The sequence below is a fragment of the Octopus bimaculoides genome, chromosome 4 (assembly GCF_046866305.1).
Source record: "Octopus bimaculoides isolate indiv1 chromosome 4, ASM4686630v1, whole genome shotgun sequence".
Classification (NCBI taxonomy): Eukaryota; Metazoa; Mollusca; class Cephalopoda; order Octopoda; family Octopodidae; genus Octopus; species Octopus bimaculoides.
Window position 1 is genome coordinate 58942743 of NC_142931.1, and position 23457 is coordinate 58966199.

General features: G+C 34.3%; 1 protein-coding gene across 2 annotated transcripts in view; it reads left to right on the top strand.

Moving 5' to 3' along the window:
- LOC106877357 (polycystin family receptor for egg jelly) overlaps nt 1-23457 on the top strand; it is a 140664-nt gene that overhangs the window by 105767 nt on the left and 11440 nt on the right. For both annotated transcript variants that reach the window (XM_014926242.3, XM_052967101.2), the window contains exons 22-33: nt 418-543; nt 3454-3550; nt 4522-4598; nt 5863-6108; nt 9555-9945; nt 11447-11709; nt 12209-12436; nt 14860-14961; nt 16215-16330; nt 17826-17991; nt 21004-21276; nt 22866-23097. In XM_014926242.3, the coding sequence (XP_014781728.1) occupies nt 418-543; nt 3454-3550; nt 4522-4598; nt 5863-6108; nt 9555-9945; nt 11447-11709; nt 12209-12436; nt 14860-14961; nt 16215-16330; nt 17826-17991; nt 21004-21276; nt 22866-23097 (2317 nt within the window). The remainder of the gene's footprint in view (nt 1-417; nt 544-3453; nt 3551-4521; nt 4599-5862; nt 6109-9554; nt 9946-11446; nt 11710-12208; nt 12437-14859; nt 14962-16214; nt 16331-17825; nt 17992-21003; nt 21277-22865; nt 23098-23457) is intronic.

Sequence of the window (23457 nt, forward strand, 5' to 3'; positions counted from 1 at the left end):
CACTTGCATATTAATTTCACAAGCAGGCTGTTCCGTTGATTGGATCAACTGGAACTCTCATTGTTGTAACCAATGGAGTGCCAGTTTATAAATAGGTACCACACAGTTTACAGTACAAGGAAGACTGCATTTATGTTCACCAATGAACTTGAGGAAGATTATGTGAAACCACTATTGAATCTTAGAATATAATCACCAGGTCAGCCTACTCCAAGAATCTTGGCCATGATTATAACTAGGTCTTCTCAGATTATGACAAGATTTTGAGTATGAGGTCCTCTGTACAGCTGGTCAATGAGTATTAGGCATTTAGTTTCATGTGGAAAATATCATCTGGCAAGTATTGTTAATTGAATTAATTTTATCCTCCAATGATATTGATTGTATATCTTATTGATTCAATTTTTATCATTCCAGAAAGCCGTTATAACGAATATTGGAAAGATGTCTGAAACTTTCAAAAGACTTGGCAAAGATACTCCAAAAGAAGAATTAGCTGTTGCAGGAGAATCCTTAATGGCCACTATCGGACAGGCTCTTGAGGTGATTACATTTGAAATTGAATTCTTTAGTCATATCTGTAATCATAAAAAGAAAAAAAAAAAGAACTCAATGAAAATAGTTTGGAAACAAAATTATTTTAACCTACAAATAATTTTAAGGGTTACATATGTATGTTTGTATGTATGTATGTATGTATGTATGTATGTATGTATGTATGTATGTGTGTGTGTATGTGTGTATGTGTGTATGTATGTATGTATGTATGTAAATATATAACACACATATTTACACATACTTAATGGGCTTCTTTGACTTTCCATGTACCAAATCCATTGGTAAGAATTTAGTCAGGATGCCATGCAGTGGGGCTGAACCTAAGGCTTCATGGTTAGGAAGCAAATGTCTTAATCACACAGCCATGCCTTTACCTAGTAATACATAATTTAAAAATATAGATGTGCATTTAAATGAATTCAATTCATGATGATACTCTTAAATCATGAGTGATCTTATGTGCTACGTGTTTGATTCTTATTCAGACAGAAACATAAGGACTCTATTGCATGATAAATCTGTGTCATTACATGAATAATTCCTCAGGAAACTACAGGGGTTGGACAAAATAATGGAAACAGCTAGCATCATGGCATCATAATTTTGAAGTATCTATAAAACTGTCAAAAGCTTGTTTATTTTTATGTTTTTTGATTTATTATGAGTGTTGCTTAATATGTTTTGCTAAAATTGCTGTTTCTTTTCAGATATCATCAGAAAAAGGTATTTAAAATTCATTAAAATGACAGATCTATAAGCCTTGCAAAGAGATCAAATTGTTGGTGTTCATATGGCAGGCGCTAGCATAATGAAAACAGCCAAAATATTTGGTGTAACAAGAAGTACTGTCTCGAAAGTAATGATAGCCTTTGAGAAAGAGGGAAAAACCTCCTTGTCAAAAGAAAACTCTGGAAGAAAACCAAAACTTACAGATAGGGACCGTCGGACTCTTACGAGAATTGTTAGAAAGGATCACAAATGTACAGCTCCCAAAATTATTGCAGAGCTTAATGAATACCTCAAGAACCCAGTTTTTACAAAAACTGTTCAACGGAAGCTGCCCAAAGCTGGATTTCATGGCAGAAAACCACTACTTTCAAAAATGAACGTTGTAAAGTGTTTAGAGTGGAGTAAGAACTTTCAGAATTGGTCCCTAGAGGAGTGGAAGAATGTTATTTTCTCAGACGAGTCATCCATTACCTTATTTCTGACCACTGGCCGAATTTATGTGTGGAGACTGCCAAAAGAAGCATTTGACTCAGACTGCCTTCTTCCAGCTGTTAAACATGGAGGAGGATCTGCGATGATCTGGTGGGGCTATATCTTGGAAATCCACCAGCCCAATGGTTTCCCTTCATGGCAGAATTAATAGTCAACGCTATTTGAGCATTTTATCGGATCAAGTTCATCCTATAGCTGCAGAACTGATTCTGGAGGGAAACGCAATCTTTCAGGATGATAATGCCCCAAGTCATACAGCTAAAGTTGTTAATGAATGGCACGAGGAACATTCTAGTGAAGTTGAACATCTTATCTGGCCACCACAGTACCCAGATCTCAATATTATTGAATAGTTATGGTGCATTTTAGAAAAACAAGTAATGAGTCAATATCCTCCACCATCATCACTACAAGAACTGGAGACTGTTTTAGCTGAAGAATGGACAAAAATTCCTTTGGAAACAATACAAACTTTGTACGAGTCCATACCTTGTAGAATTCAAGCTGTAATTACTGCCAAAGGCGGTCCTATTCTATATTAAAATAAATTTGTTTGAAATTTTAAAGTGTTTCCATTATTTTGTCCAACCCCTGTATATTGGCAATTAACTATTTATATGGCATAGAGGCTATTCTCAGTTTTGAGGTGGACAATGTCACATGTCAGTCACCATAGTGATGAGCAGTGACCAAAGTATAGCTGATTTGTTGCACTGACAGCATCATGCGGTAGTCACCAGGACTAGATTTAATCAACCTTACTCTGTGACTTAGTCCAGGTAACTCAGTTTCTTCAGGATCAGGCTGGAGATCGATTTTCAATCTCCAGCTGGAAAAGCCAACCATCAGATCAAAATTAAATAGTGAGTTGGCACTAATATCAGTAGCATGACACAACTGAGCACCAATTTATGGAAGTGATTACACTATACCAGGGGATCCTGACCCAAATCTAATAACTTTCTATAGGAATATTCATTGATTCATCCTAATAGGATTACACAGGTACTGTGATAGAGAGGTTACTTCAATCAGTGTAACTCTTTAACTTCAATATGCTCATAGTGATCCTGATATCTTTCCATCACTGTCATGACTCAAACCAGTGTAATGAAATGTGTCCCTTTTGAAAGAAATGAAAGAGCAGATATTCCACTCTGTCCAAATACAATGCTCAGGCATTATGGAAGTGACATAAGTATTTGCTGATTTTCTTCTTGACCTTTTGTCAAGAGCTTCTTCTCAACTCATATTTGCCTGAGCTGGCCAAGCTATCCTACTTGTAACCTTATCTTAGTTCCTATCCATCTGGAGATCTAGATCAAATCAGATCCTAAGCAATTTAACTGGTCCATCTGGTACCTACTGATGTTGTTTGGCAATGTAGACCTGTTCCTTTACTATGATGCCAACAATCTTAATTTCCATAATATCTTTATTCATGGACACAGAACTGCATTTCAGTTCAGTTGGAATGCCTCTATCTTAAACTCACTCTCCACTTCAATTATCATTATAAATTTGTGATATGCATGCTTTTCCTAAAGGTATTAACTTTCTCAAGTAATAAAGCAATAAGCTGGAACTGATCCTGGATTATTCTACTTATCTAATTTTTTTCCACCACTTGCAAGTCTCTAGTGGAACAATAATAATAAATTTTTGTTTATGTAGTCCGTGAATTCTCACATCACCAATCCTATTATTTCTGACATGGAATCTGTTGCTGATATTATGGTGTATGACACTGATCTAGACAGCGAACAAGAAAGTAAGTATACATATTTCTCAGATAAGTTATATTAGTTGTATCTGTGGTTTTCCTAGGTTATTAATTTGACTCCTATGTGTCCTATCACCAGATAGAAATATGGTGAATAAAAGTGTTGGAAAAATCATTTCAAAGAAAAGTCTGAGTTCAATTCATAGCAAAGGATGCATATCTCACACCTGTGTGTGTGTGTGTGTGTGTGTGTGTGTGTTTGTTTGTGTGTGTGTGTGTGTGTGTGTGTGTGTGTGTGTGTGTGTATGATGGTCTCTTAGCCTGCTAATATTTCCTTGACCGTCACCCCAACCCCACACCCAGCACCACCACCCTTCTCCGCCTAGCAGAACTCGTCTTCACCCTCAACTGCCTTACGTTTGTGGAGGAGATTTACCAACATATGGCTGGCATCGCTATGAGAAGCCATAAATTTGAGCTTGAGATCATACTGGTTTGATGAGTCTACTCTACCATACTGGCTCAACATAGCTTAACAGAGGGTTCAGTTTTTTATACTCTTACTCAGAAGTATTGAAGTCAATTACATCAACTTCAGTGCTCGGCTAGTATTTATTTTACTGACCCCGAAAGGATAAAAGGAAAAGTTGGCCTCGGTGGAACTTCAACTCAGAAGGTATGGATGAATGAAATACCGCTAAGCATTTTGCCCGGTGTACTAATGATTCTGCAAGATCACTACTCATTTTATATCATGAATTCAAATCCAACCAAATTAGACTTTGATTTTTTACCCTGTGTGATTGATTAAATAACAGTAATATACAAGGACAACTTGATCTATTATTTGAATATTGGTCTTGTAAGAATTTCAAGTTAAATTATGACACTTTCCATCTTTTATTGATTATGCTTTATTTTGAATTGCAAAAGAAATCAAATGTATTGAAGCATTTATACCTATTATTATATTTCCTATTTCAAACCATAATTTTTCACATTTTCTATACTTTTATTAGCAATTTCATCTCAAGATCCAGAAAGAGGATTGGATGAATTGAAATATGTAGCTAATAAAGAGTTACAAACACAAGAAGTAAGCAAACTTTGACATAAAATGTTTAACTATCTTCTTCAATCATTTTTATTTACCATCATTACCTGTAAGAGTTGTGAATATTCAAGCCTATCCTCATTTTCAAGGTATCAAGGAATTAGACACATAGTTTATCACACCAATGAGGGAGATAGTATGTGGTTGCTCAGTCTGCTAAAAAAAAATAGCAGCCAAGTCTTTAAATTACATTCTACTATCTTAAAGGACACAATGGATTAGGTTGATTAAAGTGCACTATACTGGAAAAATAGTGAAATTATCATGGCTCGACTGCCCTGGGTCAAAGTCTGCCTGAGAAATGCCAACTTTTGACTAAACAACAATGATAATATCTTGTTTCCCTTGGATAGAAGGACAGTTTATAGATTTTCACTTGCAAGCTTACAAACTTTCTCGGCAATTATAGAGTGCTCTCTCTCTCTCTCTCTCTCTCTCACACACACACACACACACACACACACACACACATACACTCACACACACATACACACACACATGTGCACATGCACACTCTCCCTTCTTACCACTGCCTATTTACAGTTACTTAGTGTTTGACAGCAAGAATTAAATGCTTTTGCAATGGAGGTGGTCCAGTACTAATAATCCTTTTTACTATCAACTCAAGGTATAAAATTTTTGCAGGGATGGGTCTTGTCAATGTTATCAACCCCAGTACTGCTTATTTTATTGACCCCCAAAAGAATAAGAGACGAAGTCAACCCCTATAGAATTTGAAATCAGAAGGTAAAGATAGATGAAATACCACTAAACATTTTGTCCAACATGCTAATGATTCTGCCAGCTCACTGTTCTTTAGGTCAATACTTAGATAAAAAGCATCACTTCTCTGGTCTGTCAGCTAATATTCATTTCCCTACAAACTATATCCACAGTAAACAGTGAACTCTCCACTGCAAACTGACAAACCACTTATCAAAAATACAGTGCTACAACTAAGAGTGCCACAAAAGGGAGTTGCTTTTACTCAGTGATAGCTATTTACAACTAGGCTGACTGAGCCATTTGTAAGGTGTGACAGATACAGTACAGCATGGTTTTATGACACAATCTGTTGGTAGTGGAATTTGCTGTTTAGTTAGCTATATTTCTCATCTAAGCATTGTATTATTTTAATGTCTTGAAATATATTTTCCAAAATTTCTCAGTTGCACAATTTTGCATATCAAAAGTTTGATTTCTGATCCATTTAAATTATAAAGCAAATTAAATATTTACTCCTTAGGCAGCGAAAGAGACTAAAAAAATTCGAGATTCTATGAAAACCATTACAAAGACACTATCAACAGCTCTGGTTCCAGGAGATGAGCCTTTAAACATGTTTACACCTAAAATGGACATTTCATTATCAAAATCTTCTGCAAAGTCTCTGAGTGATACGAACTTTGGAGAAGGCAGAGGAGAATTCTCTCTCCCCGATTGGTGTAAGATGAAAGCAGAGTGTGACCCAGAAGACATTGTTTCACTTGAAGTAAGAATTTATTATTATGTTCATGTCTATCAATGTTTACCAATTCTATTTTAAATTTTAGAATTATGTTGTATTTGGATATATCATTGTGAGTGAGTATGTCATTATCTGGTATAATACTGCAGAGTGTTATAGCATAGCTGATTGTTAGACTAGAATAGTAGAAAATAACATGGTCTATTACTATATTATAGAAGCATTTGTTTCAAATTTAGTGTATCAACAAACATCAGAATAGATACATTATTTACATTATTTACATTTGATGGATATTTGTCCTCATCTTGTTTGTTGTTAATACAACGTTTTGGTTGATATACCCTCCAGCCTTCATTAGGTGTCTTGGGAAATGTTGAACCTCGGTTCTCATTCCTAAGGTATTTTTCGATGTTATTATTATTATCTTCATCAATTAGGAAAATAATCAGAGATGATGATAGAAAGAGAATCCAACAAGATCTAGAAAAGTTGTACATGAAAGAATTTGAAATGGTGAAGACACACCAGATTAAGTAGTTTATGAAACTCAAAGGTCAAAGAATGAAGACTGAAGTCCCACACCCACCTGTGAAAACAGTAATTACTGTAAGTTGCCGACATCTAGAAAGCTCTGAAGAAGCAGTACTGAACAAAGGTCTCAACTTTGCGACAACCATCAAGCGCATTCCATACTTGGACATAACAGCCCCTATTGAAGAGATAGCCATAAAGATACCAAAAGCTCAGGGAGTTGAACTAAGGTGGAAAGTGAGATAGGTACTAGAAAAAGCGAAACTTCTCAAACCAAACATCACTAAGGAAGAAAAGTTCGCTATCATAAGACTACAGAGTGACAATTCCATCACAATACTTCCAGCGGACAAGAGAAATGCTACAGTGGTGATGAACAAGTCTGACTATTCTGAAAAATTGGCAAGTCTTATTAGTCTTACAGCAAAGAAAAGAAAGACCAAACTCTGAAAACAGAGAGGAAGTTGTCACAGATTTTGATCAAGAACAAGGATCACTTTACACCAATGAAGTACAGACAACTGATTCAACACTACAGTAAACTACCACACATGTACGGTCTCCCTAAGATTCACAAGGAGGGTATTTCATTAAGACTTATAGTGAGCTGTAGAGGTTCAGCATGTCATCCACTGAGCCGCTTCCTTGTGGACATAATTAATCCATTAGCAAGAAAGTCAACATTGTTCGTGAAGAATTCCATCCACTTCACAGAATTGATCAAGGATAGCCCCATTGAATCCAACCAGATGGTAAGTCTAGATGTGATAAATCTGTTCACCAAAGTCTCAACTGGTGAAGCACTATCGGTGATTCAAGAGAAACTAGTGACAGACACCCATCTAAAAGAACGCACTAGTATACCAATAAGAAACTTGATGGAAATGTTGACCTTCTGTGTAGGAACTATCTACTTCAGTATGGACACTGATATATATCAACAAGAGGAGGGTTTAGCTATGGTTCACCATTATCACCGATAATAGCCAATATATACATAGAATACTTTGAGAATTTGGCTTTAGGATCAACACCACTAAAACCAACCCTATGGCTGCGATATGTTAATGATACCTTTATACTCTAACCCCACCAGAAAGATGTCCAAGTGCTGTTAGATCATGTGAACTCAATAAAGCCACCCATACAGTTCACAATAGAAAAGGAAAAAGACAATCAGCTAGCATTCCTGGACGTATTAATAACACCAAGTATGGATTCAGGACAGCCGTATACCGCAAGTCAACCTTCACTGGATGATACCTAAATTTCAATTCCCACCATCCATACAGTGTAAAGAGAGGTATTGCTCAGTGCCTAAAACATCATGCAAAGAATATAAGTAGCGATCATGATACACACCATGAAGAAATAATCAAGCTCAATAACAATCTATTAAGCAACAATTACTCCAAAAACATACTATCCACTCCAATTATGGAAGAAAGAGAGGATAAAACCAGTAAACTGTCCACAGTCTGTCTTCCTTATGTGAAAGGCCTCTTCAAAAAGATACAAAAGATATGTGGCCCATATAACATCAGGACAGTATTCAAGAGTAATACAACACTTTGCAAATATCTCCTTTGAGTAAAACTACCAATAGAAGAGAATATGACCAAAGACTGCATGTATTCCATCCCATGCAGCTGTGGTAGGTTATACAAAGGCAAAACATGCCGCCCCTTCAAAATAAGGGTAAATGAACATTGCAAAGATGTGACACATGGAGATATATTGATAAATCGGGTATAGCTGATCATGTATGGAAAAATGGAGATCACCACCCCTTGTGGGATGAAGTTAAAATAATAGACAGAGAACACCACTGAAAAATATGAAAACTAAAAGAAGCAGCACATATGCTAGGACACAACAGCCTCCTCAGCAGACTGAGTGTAGATATGAGTAGCATATGGAAATTGGAATAAAAGAAGGATAGGAAAATGTTTTATGTTATTTGAAAGAGAATTTTTTGCTCTACAAGATAATGTGTTTCGATTGTTTGATTTTATTGATTTTTGTGTATTTTCATATCATTAAGATGGAATATGAAGTGGACAAAACTGAGCATTTTCGGCACCATTTGCTTTTTTGCATTTAATCAAGATGTTAAGCTTGCTGAAGCTGCTCATGAGATTTGTGCTGTGTATGGAGAAGGAGCAATGCCTCGAAGCATTTCAAAAATGTGAATTCTGGCCTCAAGGTCAGATCACACATCAGTCAACCAATTGAGTTTGATGAACCTTGCCCATTGGGTGAAGGTGGTTCACCACAGTTTTTTTTATCACAATCCATCTACTCTGCCAATTCTCTGGTTGTTTGACGTGGATTTTCATGAAGAAGTTGATTCAGTCACTCTTCATCGAATTTAATTGGTCAACCAGTGTGTGATCTGTCCTTGAGGTCAAAATTCCCATTTTTGAAGGGCAAAAACCAATGGCAGGCAGTACTTTGAGGCATTGCTCCTTCTCCATACACAGTACAAATCTCATGAGCAGCTTCACGGGCTTAACATCTTGATTAAATGCAAAAAGCAAATGGTGTCGAAAATACTCAGTTTTGTTCACTTGACATTCCATTTTAATAATCTGAAAATACACAAAAATCAATAAAATTAAACAATCTAAACACATTACCTTGTAGAGCAAAAAATCCTCTTTCAAATAATATAAAACACTTTGCCAAGGCATTTTATTTCTGCATGCAATTTTAAATTTGGAAAAACACTCATGAATTATTTCTCAACCCAATACATGTAGAAAATAGTTTTGATGTCAATGTTCTCAAGAAATTTTGTTTCTTATTTAGTCTTTCTTAATAATTAAAATCTGTTTTTTCCTCATTCATTTTACTTGAAACTACCAAATCTGCAGATCAGATTTATCTGTTATAATTTTGTCTTCTGATGTAAATTCTTTTCTCTCCCCACCCAGGTCATGGCAACACCGGGTAATATATTCAGTTTTGCTAAAAATAAGGCAGCATCTGATGTTTCTGGAACTATGTCCATAAATTTCATGACTAATGATAACAATGATATTTCCATATCCGACACAGCAGAACCTATTGAAATTGTTATTCCCAGAGAAAAGACATTTAAAGTAAAATCACCAGATTTTGTCAACCCAGTTTTGGTGAAAAATGAAACATTGTTTTACCATACTTTTTGGGCAAACAACACAAATTCATCACTTCATATTGAAATAAGACCTGATAATGCAAGTGTACAACTCTTGGTATTTGTGTATTTTAATAATACACCCAACAACACCGAGCAAAATTGGGAGCATTTCCAGATGATTCCTTCCAGTATGGAGCTGGCTGGTAAGCTAAATAATTTAGATAGTCTTTATTTGGCTAGTAGCAATGTCAATATACTGCAGTCATGTGTGTTTATGTATTTATAATTATAAAAAATATTTTAGTAAACAAAATAAATAATGAGATAGCTATTTTGTGTTGTGTTTAGATGCAGGTCAGATGTGATCTAACTAATGTATGACCAAAGACACATTAGCAATGACCATCCCATCTTCTATCTTTCTGTATATTAAGGACTGCATTGTCTAATGTGTACTTATTTTAAAAGTGATAGCTTGTTATCTGAGGGTGATTTGGTTCCTATGCCAGGAGACAAGCAACCATATATGTAGAGGTTGTGCTGTTGGTCCAGTAATGGATTAAGTACTATAGATGGTCTGTGTCAAGATGAATCAGACCAGAATTAAAAACTGAAGTGGTTTACGTTGTTGTGCCTATCTAAAATTGTTACTGTCGTTTAGCTCCAAGTCAGCTTTGGTCAACCATACATCAAATATGACAATTTCATCCCCATCCCTTTTTTTTTTATCAAGTATAGAATGTTTATGACTATATTATTCAATGTGTCCTTTTTTAAGTCAATAAGATATGATTTGATGGAAATTTAGCTTCTATTTCTACCTTGTTGAGTTAAAGGCTCCTACATCAGTTAGTGCAGTGATGAACAAATATAGGTTCTCCTTCTGAATGTAGGGCTTCCTTCAAATATACTGTCTTTGAAGAAAGCAGTAAAATTTCAAAATCATATGTCTTCATTTAGTATATTATTCAAAATTTGTTTTCATTTTAACTTAGCAAGTTTAATAAAATTATAGAACTTGATCCACATACATCACCATCTCAAAATATAGTAGTCTTAGTTTATTTACTTTTAACTTCCCAGTTTAGTCTTGACTTGCATATTTTGCTAAGACTAAAATGGGAAGTAGTAACTAAATATGTTAGCTAAGACTAAAAGAATCACCATACTTTGAAATAGTGATGTAAGTGGATTACATTTTACAATTTTGCTAATGGATTTTGAAAATTTAAGTGAAGAGACATGAAATAGATTTTGAATGATTGCCAAGTGAAGAGATAATACCTTGCATATGTCATTATTATTTTCTAAAGAACTGACATTTTGCTCTAGTCTCATGGATTTAAGTGAAAGAGTGATAAATCTCTCTCTAAACTGGATGCTAGTTTGTTGGGCAATAAATATGCATGTGAAGTGTTAGTGCTTTCTCAATATCTTTTTCAATGTCACTCAGTAGAAATTTTAAACTTATCTCTATCTGAACATTAACATCTAGATGCCATCAAATGTGATGTGGGAAATACTATTATGTTTGGTTTAGCATTGTCATCAGTTTTGTATACCTAAAATACATATTGTACTATACAATATAATTTCACATAATCTAGTCTTTTTTACCAGCCTCTTATTTATTTATTTTTTTTGTTGACTAAAATATTTTCAAATTTTGAGCACCATTTTCTTTGTGATTGTATCTGCTTCCAGAAAATTACACAGATGGAAGCTGGCCAAATCCATACATGTTATTTGTCAGTGATATGATCGTTGGCAATTATACTGGTAAAATCACTTTGGGAGTTAGACAATTGGAAGATGATGAAATGGACTTATATGACTCAAATGCAACCATACCTGAGTTTAAGCCCCACACAGGTCAATTTACAACCAATTACACCTTACGGACATTCACATCTGGATGTCTGTATTTCAGTGAAACTAAAACAGATTGGGTTACTGATGGATGCCATGTAAGTTGCAGTGGTTTATAATCAAAATAACACAACTGCATGTTAAAATCTATTTCTACTTAATCAAAAGTAAAAGAGATTACTTTCAAAATGCAATCTATTGTAATTTGATCGATATCAGATCTACACTTGCCTGAAAGTGGTGAAGGCCATGTCACTTGAAGGAAAGATGCAGTGAATGCAGGAGAAAAATGCAAAACTTCTTAAATAAAATAAATTAAAGTTTTAATCTTTTTTTAATCAAGAATATGAAAAATAAAAGGAAAAAACTAGAGAATTATCATTTTATTTTTAGTTCAGATTCCACAATTATCTTCTCTTTCTTTCTTTACATTAATTATATTTGTTTGAATTGATTCGCTTATAGGATTCTTCCAATTTTATCTACTGTTTTGTTATGTACGTCTGCTACTATGCTTCAATGCAACAGTATTAGATTAAAACATTATATGATTTATATAATTTCTGTGATGAACCTGTTTTATTTGTTTTATTTTAGGTTGGTTATAAGACTAATTTGTCACGGACACAATGTTTCTGTAATCACATGACTGCATTCTCAGCTGGATTGGTTGTTGCACCAAATGCAATTGACTGGGATCGTGTCCTGAACAATGCAAGCTTTGCAGAGAACCCAACACTATATATTACACAGATTATCATTCTTCTTGTCTATCTTGGTTTTGCCGGGTGGTCCTTCTGGCAAGACAAAAAGGATACAGAAAAGGTTATTTTAAAAATGCAATTTTTATTTGGAGATAGAACCTTTATATTTAACTAGTTCTCATATAAGCAGAATGAATGGAAGAAATATAATATAAATATATATATATATATATATATATATATACTTCTAGTATAAGGATAAAATTTTTCAAAAAAAATTTTAATGGTGAAAATATAAACAATTATTAATAAGGACAAGTGAAATTTTTTTTCTATGCCAATATGCTAAAAAATAGAGCTTAGACTGTCTAATCACATATATTATATGTGGTTAGATGATCTAAGGTCTATTTTTTAGCATATTGGCATAGAAAATGTGTTCTTTTGCCCTTGTATATAATATATATATATAATGTGTATATATATATATATATATATATATATATATATATATATATATATATATATATCGATTTAAATATGATAATGACCTATGATCATTTCGATGCGATATCCAGATTGATTCATGCATATTATAAAATATGGGATACTGCATCTCCTCAGGGCCTTATAAATCGATATAAATACAAAAACTCACTTGTGAGTATTTTGCTACGTTTGATAACAGATACAATATTTTTGCCAAATTTTGGTATAAAAATATATATAAATACATATATACCATATATATAATATGCATATATTATTAATGATACCAAAAATAGAAATATTATTTCTAGATCTCTCTAAAGGAGACTACGGCAGCAGTACTGGGTATTAATAGTTATCATTAATAGATATCCTTATTATCATATGTGTGTGTGTGTGTGTGTGTGTGTGTGTGTGTGTGTGTGTGTGTGTGTGTGGTATGTGTGTGTGTGGTGTGTGTAAGTATATATATATATGTACGATTAGAGGTTGTGTTAATCTCATGAAGGGATGGTTTCATCCAAGGAAATACTGGTTCAATAGCCAGTATTTTTGGGGAGTTAATTTCCTTAAAATAATAGGTATATATATATAAAAACATATAGTTTATATTCATATAAAAAAAGGAAAAAAATGGAGATTGGGAAGTTAATATTTGTTTATTATTAACAACAAATTGATATTAATAATAAACAATTATCAACTTGCCAATCTCCATTTTCTTTTTCTTCTGATACATATATAAAATAAATAGAAGTATAAACAAGTTAGGCAGGTTGATATACAAAGAATATTTAATTTATTAAGTACAAAAAAAATGTACATGTACAAAAAGGTCTAACTTACACAGGATAGGAATGATATTGAGAATTAAAAGGGTTGAGAAAAAAGTGTTACCAGTCCAATGCCTGTTTCTGGGGGCTTGGTGGTCAAAAATAATAATTGTAAATAAATTCTATTGTTGGATGAGATGAGCCTCCGTTTTCAGGGAAGAAATCCTATATTTGAGGTGTTGACAGAAAGGAGATTAAGGCTGAAGATGGAGGCTTGTCTCATCCGACAATGGAATCTATTTACAATCATCATTTTGAACCACTGAGTACCCAGAAACAGGTGTTAAACTTGTAACAATTTTTTCTTCAACCCCTTTAATTCTCAATATCATTCCTATTCTGTGTAAGTTGGACCTTTATGTACATATACATTTTTTGTATTTAATGTATTAAATATTCTTTGTAACTAAAATGTTAGCTAAGACTAAAAGAATCATCATATTTTGAAATAGTGATGTAAGTAGATCACATTTTACAATTTTGCTAATGGATTTTGAAAATTTAAGTGAAGAGACATGAAATGGATTTTGAATGATTGCCAAGTGAAGAGATAATACCTTGCATATGTCATTATTATTTGTGTGTGCATGCACATGTGTGTGTGTGTGCACATGTGTGTGTGAGTGTGTGTGTGTTTGTGTCTCTTTGTCCTCCACCACTGCTTGGCAACCAGTGTTGGTGTAACTTAGCAGTTTGTTTGGCAAAAGAGATTGATAGAATAAGTACCAGACTTTAAAAAAAATTCTGGGTTTGAGATCATTCAACTAAAAATTCTGCGAGGCAGTGCTCCACCATGGCCACAGTCTAATGACTGAAACCAGTAAGAGGGAAAAGAGTAGTACTTTCAATGATTCAAGGGCAAAAATAGCAGATAGATATTATATAACAATACTTTGTATGAAAGAAGAGAAAAGCTAAATTTCATTAAATTATTGTATTTTCCAGCATACACATCAAATTAGTATATATGGTAAACAGGAAGTGTAAACATTCAAACATTGTCACTATCTTTCCAAATCATTCTGCATTTCACATGAAATTTTTGGTCCTCCAAAGTCGTCTTGGTATAAAAATCAATCTACCTTTATTGGCTGTGAATTTTGGTCTGAAGAATTTGACTTGTATGATGGGAAATACAATATGCAAACTAGTTTTCATAATCTACCAAACAAAATATTTTCGAGTTATTTAATAATCATACTTTTCATTTTGATCTCTTTAGCTTGGATTAACACCATTGAAAGACAACAACCCAAATGATAAATATTACTATGAAATCATAGTTGCCACTGGAATGGGCAAAGATTCTGGAACAACATCAAAAGTAAGTTATTATAGATTTAACATGATGATCATTATGGCACATAAAAAGCACCCTTTGAACATTGGGCCTCACAGAGGCAGTGACAAGTGACCGAGACCTTTGGTGATATACTGTGTTTGAGAAGACCTGTGAAACCAAGTGAGATCGTTGTTGTAGCTGATGCCGGTGTTACATAACTGGCACATAAAAAGCACCCATTACCTCTTGGAGTGGTTGGCATTAGGAAGGGCATCCAGCTGTAGAAATCATGCCAAATCAAACCGGAACCTGGAGCTGCTCACCAGGTTCAGTTCCACTGTGTGACAAGTGTCTTCTACTATAGCCCCAAGTTGAATAAAGGATTGAGTGGATTTGTTAGATGGAAAGTGAAAGAAGCCTGTTGTGTGTGTGTGTGTGTGTGTGTGTGTGTGTGTGTGTGTATATATATATATATATATATATATATATATATACACACACACACACACAGATAGATAGATAGATAGATAGATAGATAGATTGACGTGAGTGTGTGTGTTGTGTTATTGTCTCCTTGTCTTGACATCATGTAATGGTTGGAAATGAGCATCAACATCATGCAAGTGATGCCCTTCATTTGCAATATTCTGCATAAAGATGTCTGAAATAGAAAGAAATATTACCTTGCTTGGAAACAGGTTAGGTTTGGCAACAGGAAGGACATCATCCTGTAGAAAATCTGCCTCAACAACTTCTGTCCAACCCATGCAAGCATGGAAAAGTGGGCATTTAAATGTTATTGTTGTTGTTGATGACGATAATGATGATCATGATGATACAAAGTAAATTTAATATGGCTGCAACCATTTTTATTTCTAAATCACTTTCAGCAAATGACTGAACTTGTATATATGGTTGCAGGTTAAAGAGAAGGAATCTAAAATTAGTGTTACTGATATAACATAATGATATCCAGTAGATGATTTTTTTTTATCACATGGTTAAAAGTTATATTTTCATTTTAGAATGAAGGGAAAGGAAGACCTGTCAAATTGTAATTGTTAGCTTGTCTTCTGTATGACAGATTAGGTAAAGTTTGAGGCACAATGAATTAGGTAAAGATGCTCCTCTGTGAGAGTAGTCAAATGCAGATGACCTCAACCAATGGAGAACAGCTGCAACCAACTTCCTGTGCATTCTGCGCTATTTGTGTATTTGTAGTATATATTTGATGTAAAGAAGCTACTTTGTTTTTATATCAGTCTTATGGGATACTTTAAATATTTTAATTTCAGGTGTATTTTATCCTATCTGGAGAATATGATGAAACAGAAGCAAGGTCATTAACAGACGATAAAAGACAGATTCTCCAACGTGGATCAGTTGATGGCTTTCTGATGGCAGTACGAAGGTTAGTTTCTAGAAATCATTTAAAAACTATGTGCACATAATCTTCAGGAAATTCACTGAAGCACATCCCCATTTATAGACATTACAGTAATCAATGTTCTATTCTAAAGCAGTAGTTAGAAATGATTGAGCATTCTTAAAATAGTCTATTTATAAAAGAGTGACAGCTTAGTAAATTCTGCTGAATATTTGATGAATCAGGATGGGTGCATGCTACTCAGTTGTGAGCAGATGTGTGCAGCTTTCCAGCAGCAATTTATGTGGATGTTTGAGGAGTGCAATGGGTTGATGATGGTAATGAACTTGAGTTAATACTTGGACAGGTTACTGCAGTTCTCAGCTGCAGATGCAAGGTTCTGTGAAAAGCTGATAACAGCTGCTGAAATATGTGAGGTGATGAGCAATTGCACAAGCTGCAAATCACTTGGTTTGGATTGTTTGCCTTATGAGTTCTATGAGTTTAGGCCAAATTTGTTTGGTAGCCTCTTGGCAGATGTTTACCAAAATTGGCGAACAAAATGGGAGAATTCCTAGTGCTGTTAACCAGGGTGTGGTAATGCTGTTGAGGAAAGACACTGACAACGTTATTAATTTCATTTTTGCTATGAGTACCAGGGATACTCTAATGTGAGAGAACATTAACATACAATAAGAATTAATGTTGATCCTGCATTCCATAATTAGGCTATAAATGTTTTTTTAAGCTAACACCAAATATTGCATAGGTAATTCATAATCCACTCAGCCTCCAACAAACTGAATATTCTACTGCCAGATACCATAAAGTCGATTACTACAGAACAAATAAATCAATGTTTAAGAGAAATAATCCTAAGAATTTGTATAATGGTAGATGAATGGCTAACATCTAAATATGTTATAAAATTTGATAGGCTTATAATGTCTTATCTATCTATCTATCTATCTATCTATCTATCTATCTGTCTGTCTGTCTGTCTGTCTGTCTGTCTGTCTGTCTGTCTGTCTGTCTGTCTGTCTGTCTGTAAAACGAGTTTGTATTTATATGTGTTTGTATGTGTGTATGTATATATATGTATATGTGTGTGCTATTTGCTGCATAAATATACATTAATTTTAGCACTTTCACTGAAGAAGTACGGATGGCAAATTAATTTATTTGCACATTGATGCAGAAACTTGAGTCTGAGGGTAACTACAAAAAGTATTTTTATTTTCATTCCCTTTGAAATTGCTCTAATTTGTGGTTTGGGCTTTAACTGCCCTTTCCAGCATGTAAGGTCACCTCTTTTGTGTATAAATATATAAATTGTTTGTACACTATTTTATATATATATATATATACATCAATAGATAAATGATAGACAATGAAATGAATGACATCCTTTATTTAAAATCACTACAATTGTTTTAACGCATTTTTACACCTGTAGTACATTAGTGAGTTATTGTGTAATCATTATCATCTATCCAAGGTATAGTTGTTGTAGTAACTTTGTATATTTTATATATCCTAGACCACTTGGAGCACTGAGCTATGCACGTATATGGCATGACAATTCTGGAAAAGGAAAATTTGGCTCATGGTATCTTAAACATTTCTTGGTACGAGATCTTCAAACTGGAATGAAATATCATTTTATAGCAAACAAATGGCTTGCTGTGGAAGAGGATGATGGACAGGTAAGTTTCATTGCATCATTTGATCCTTTTATTTATTATTATCCACAAACATACATGTTTCTACATAGTCACACATATATGTATGGAGCTATCTATGTACAGACATAAATATACATGTGTTTATATATGTCTGTACACATCAGTGATATTACAGGACCCTGGGCAAATCAATGTATTGAGCACTATGATATTTATTTATTGACAGCATGCCACAGCATACTTAGATCAGAATTGGGCCCCCCCCCCCAGACCTGTGAGGCTACAGACAACAGCAGTGTGCCTATGCTTTAAGGTTACACTGGTACACATGTGTTCCCAGTAATACATCCTGGTATGTGTATTTTGTGGCATGTCATCAGAAAATGATCTATGAGCACATAATGATGACTATAAACATGATTAGAAATTTCACAAAAAAAAAAGAAGCAAAATAAATGCATGTGAAAATTACACACACACTCATAAGTATGTATGTATGTATTATATACATGTATATATATATATATATATATATATATATATATATATATATTTTGAGGCACTCCTTCAGTTACAATGAAAAGGGTTCCAGTTGATCCAATCAACAGAACAGCCTGCTCGTGAAATTAGCATGCAAGTGGCTGAGCACTCCACAGACACATGTACCCTTAACGTAGTTCTTGGGGAGATTCAGTGTGACACAGAGTGTGACAAGGCTGGCTCTTTGAAATACAGGTACACCAGAAACAGGAAGAAAGAATGAGAGAAAGTTGTGGTGAAAGAGTACAGCAGGGTTCACCCTCCCCCTACCCTTGTGGAGCTATAGGTTTTTTCACTCAATAGACACTCACAATGCCCGGTCTGGGAATTGAAACCACAATCCTACGACTGGAAGTCCACTGCCCTAACCACTGGGTCATTACACCTCCACTATATACGTGTGTGCGTGTGTGTGTGTGTAACAGATGAAGTTTGATTTGTAAACAATACAATGGATGTAGAAGTTGAAGTCGAGGGTCACCAGTTTGTAACGGTTGGGTTAATTAGTTGTAAGCGATGCTTTGAAATGTGTAATGGCAGAGGTTGATTTGGTACACAGTAGAATGGATGTAATCTGTTTGTAAAGGATTGGTTCTTCCTTGATTGCTATTATGTAAAGATGAAAGAACAGTGATTGAAGTTGTGAAGAAAATATTTATTTACTGTTACATCGAATATACCTTGCCTTGACGGGCAGGTGATAAAATCGTAAAGCATGTGAAGTAAAGGTAGATATCATAGATTTTCTTTGTATAGTTGGTGAGTAGTAATTATGGAGAGAGATAGAGTGATGTTGTAAGAGATAATAAAGTGAGCTAATAAGAGTGAGAGAGTGTGGGACGAAACAACTGCTTTGTTAGTGAGTTACCATAGTTGTCATTTTTGTGCCCTTATCTTTAGGGACGACATTTTGTTCAGTCGGTCAGCCAGGCTCCATTCTCACTAACTCACCAACTCGAGTTGGTGACTAACTGGTTTTTGCTTGGGGTTCTTGCCTTTATAACTGTCCAGGGGGATATACATATCGTTGAGAACAATAGATTTCGTTGGTGGTACTTGTTATCTTAATTCTAGCTTTTGTTGGTCTCGGAGAAGTTAGAAAGGGTCGAGTGGTAAAGCAACCTGGAAAATGTAAAACTGCTGTCACAGAAAAACTATTGTTCCACCGTGAGAAAAGTACTGTTGAGGTGTTAATTTAAATTTGGCTAAGGTTGTGCTCCAGCATGGCTTCAGTCAAATGACTGAAAGAAATAAAAGGAAAAAAAAGAAAATATATATTATATAAGAATATATATATATTATATAAATATATATATATATATATATATATATATATATATATATATATATATATATATATATATAATATAAATACATATATGTATATACACATATATTTATTTATTTATTTAAGAAATAATTATAACAATATAGAATATGGAGACTTGTACATCCTCAAAATTGATTTTATTTTATTTTACAACTTCGTACATCATATAGTTATTACTACCAACACATTTCCACTGTACAGAGTGTGAACAGTTTCAGATGTAACCGGGCATTATTTTCTATGCACCGATTTGATCCTAAAAATTCCTTATGATCTAAGGGCAGAGTTACCCATTCCCCGTTTTGGTCACAGGAACTGGTCTAAGGGAGATAACCCGTCCTCGTCAACCAGATTTTTTATTCCTTCTTTACTTGCTAACTAACTGACCATAATGGCTTTCTACCTCCAAAGTTTGAAGAACTATTTGACCTTCACCATTTGAGTCTGAAGAATCATCCATAGGGTTCAGCCCCTTAGGAATGTAAAACCGTTGGTCACTCTGTGACCAGACATATACTTAACTGCATTTATATATTACTGCTCTATGCTTTAGAATGTGCTTCTTTTTTTGGATATATGATACACTGACAATCGATATGTATATCTACACACACACACACCCACACACATACACACACACGCTCACTCACACAGACACACGCTCACACACACACATACACACGCACACACACACACACACACACACACACACACACACACACACACACACACACACACACACACACACACACTCACACACACTTGTGCATGCACTTAAAAACAGTATATATTTTATATATATACTGCTTTTAAGGCGGTGAGCTGGCAGAAACGTTAGCACGCCAGGCGAAATGCTTAGCGGTATTTCCTCTGCCGCTACGTTCTGAGTTCAAATTCCGTCGAGGTCGACTTTGCCTTTCATCCTTTCGAGGTCGATTAAATAAGTACCATTTACGCACTGGGGTTGATATAATCGACTTAATCCATTTGTCTGTCCCTGTTTGTCCCCTCTGTGTGTAGCCCTTGTGGGTAGTAAAGAAATAACACACACACACACACACTCACACACACTTGTGCATGCACTTTAAAGCAGTATATATTTTTAAAAGTATTTCCTATGTTGGTAATTTCTATTTTGTAATTCCTTCTGTTTGGTGCCATAGGTTGATCGGATTATTCCTGTTGCTGGAAAAGAACAACTGTTGAATTTCTCACACATGTTTGCTAAGCGAGCCCAGAAGAATTTGGGAGATGGACATCTTTGGTTCTCTGTCATTGGACGACCCCCTGGCAGTCCATTTACCCGGCTCCAACGTGTATCCTGCTGCCTTTGTCTACTATTCACATCAATGTTTGCCAATGCTTTATACTATGGCAAAGAGTCTGGTGGTGGTGGAGGTTTCTCATTTGGCCCTTTCTCAATGTCTATAGAAACGGTAAAAAGAAATAAATTTATTCAAGTTGTTTTAAAGAGATATTTTTTACATGATAAACATGTATCCAAATTTTGTTGTCAAACAATGATCAATCATGTTCTTTTTTCTAATAAATAATATTGTGTTATTCTCTGATTGCACCTCAAACTATGTGAAACTCATCTTTAGTTTGAAATATTGTACGATAATAAAGTAAAACTATATGCTAAAAGACTAATTTTGGCACATGTGTCACAACCATATGTGCATGACATGGTGATTTCATATCAAGATTAACAGCATATGACCTTGCAGGTGGAGTCCAGTTAAAATTTTCTTCCAGTTGAGTTGCCCAACCTCCTCAAAAGGTCCCTGAATAAGGTTTGTTTTAAGGATGATGAATGAAATACCCATGTTTCCAGAAGTGAATTATTCAAAACACAAAGAATTCCTCTCCACACATGGCTATGATGCTCCCCCACTACTTCTGCTTGTGATCAGAGATGCACATATTGTTAGCTACTAAGAAACATGCTCAACTGGTTAAGGTCAAACAACTGACAAGCAAATCTGTGGTATTGAGCAGAATATTTGGTTTAGCCAATCTTTTACACCAAGACAAAAAACATGTACATGATAAGACTTCCAATAAGTTAAGATCAAAAGCCATGAGAGCCACTGCCTGGTACTGCATCAGAGCATTTATTATTATTATTATTATTATTATTATTATTATTATAAATTTCTTGTACTTTTAAAATATTTTGAACAAAACAATATATTATCAGATTTATCTACTTTAGAAAGCATAAATAGATTTACAATTATAAGCATTTCTTGTAAACCTATTTTCAAACCAACACTTCTATAAACCAATATTAAGTTTAGATTTTAAAAAATTATAAAAGAAGGGAAAAAATTTTTTTTCAAATACTCCTCTATAGGAATATAACACTTAAACACTAACAAAAACATTTCAGAAACAGCTATGCTGATAATCTTCATGCATCAGTTTTCTAAAATGTTGCTATCTCTAATGACATATGGACCTATTCTCAATTATACTGATTTTCAAATTTATTATTTTTATGAAAGTCATTACAAAATGATTTTTAAAATTATTAGAAAGGAATCTCAAGAAAGACAAAAAAAAAAAATTATTATTGTTATTGACAAATAAATTAGCAAGTATACATTAGTGACAGAGGCAGTATTAAAACGGAGAGATAATATCTACCCCCACTTAAATGTGCATGTTCTGACAGAACAAGCTTTACTGTGATAGTTACTATGAGAGAAGCTCCCATATTGGCTTTTGGTGCAAAATATACTCTTGTTTATATTGCCAGTGATATAAACAAGTGTGCATTTTGTACTGAAAGCCATAGTAAGAGTTTCTCTCTTGGACCACAGTATAGCTTGTCCCAATAGAACAGCCACATTTAAGGGAGGATAAATAAATTAGCATATTATGACTTTACAATTTTATCAACAAAAATCTTTATTATAACAGAAACAAAGTTTCATTTTTACCATCAAACATTTTGAAATTAATGCTTAATCAAGAATGTTTATAAGTGTTAATGGACCATAAAATATTTTTATTTTAGATATCTATGGGATTCGTGAGCAACCTAATCGTCCTTCCGGTGAACTTAATAATCGTAACTTTGTTCCGTAAATCAAAACCCCGAAAGGAAAAACCATCCCGAATAGAGCAAGCCTTAAAAGAAAGTAACGAAACACCCACAATAACATCAGTAAATGATGTTCAACCTCTTGTAATGACTGGTTGGGATGACATGTCCAAAAGTCAAGCAAATCTAATTGGTTCAGATAAAGGTCAGTGTAGTCATATTCTGTTGTTAATAATATTGCTTTATAGGGTGGTGAGCAAGGAGAATCATTAACACACCAGGCAAAATGCTTTGCAGCATTTAGTCTGTCTTTACATTTTGAATTCAAATTCCGTCAAGGCCAATTTTGCCTTTCACCCTTTTGGGGTTGATAAAATAAGTACCAGTTGAACACTGGGGTCGATATAATTGACTTATTCCCTCCCCTGAAATTGCTGGCTCTGTGCCAAAATTTTAAACCAATAATATTGCTTTATAATGAATTCCTCCAATACACAAAGCCATTATTTCTAAGAGAAGGGTCAAATCAGCTGACTACAATAAATTACTGGTACTAATTTTATTG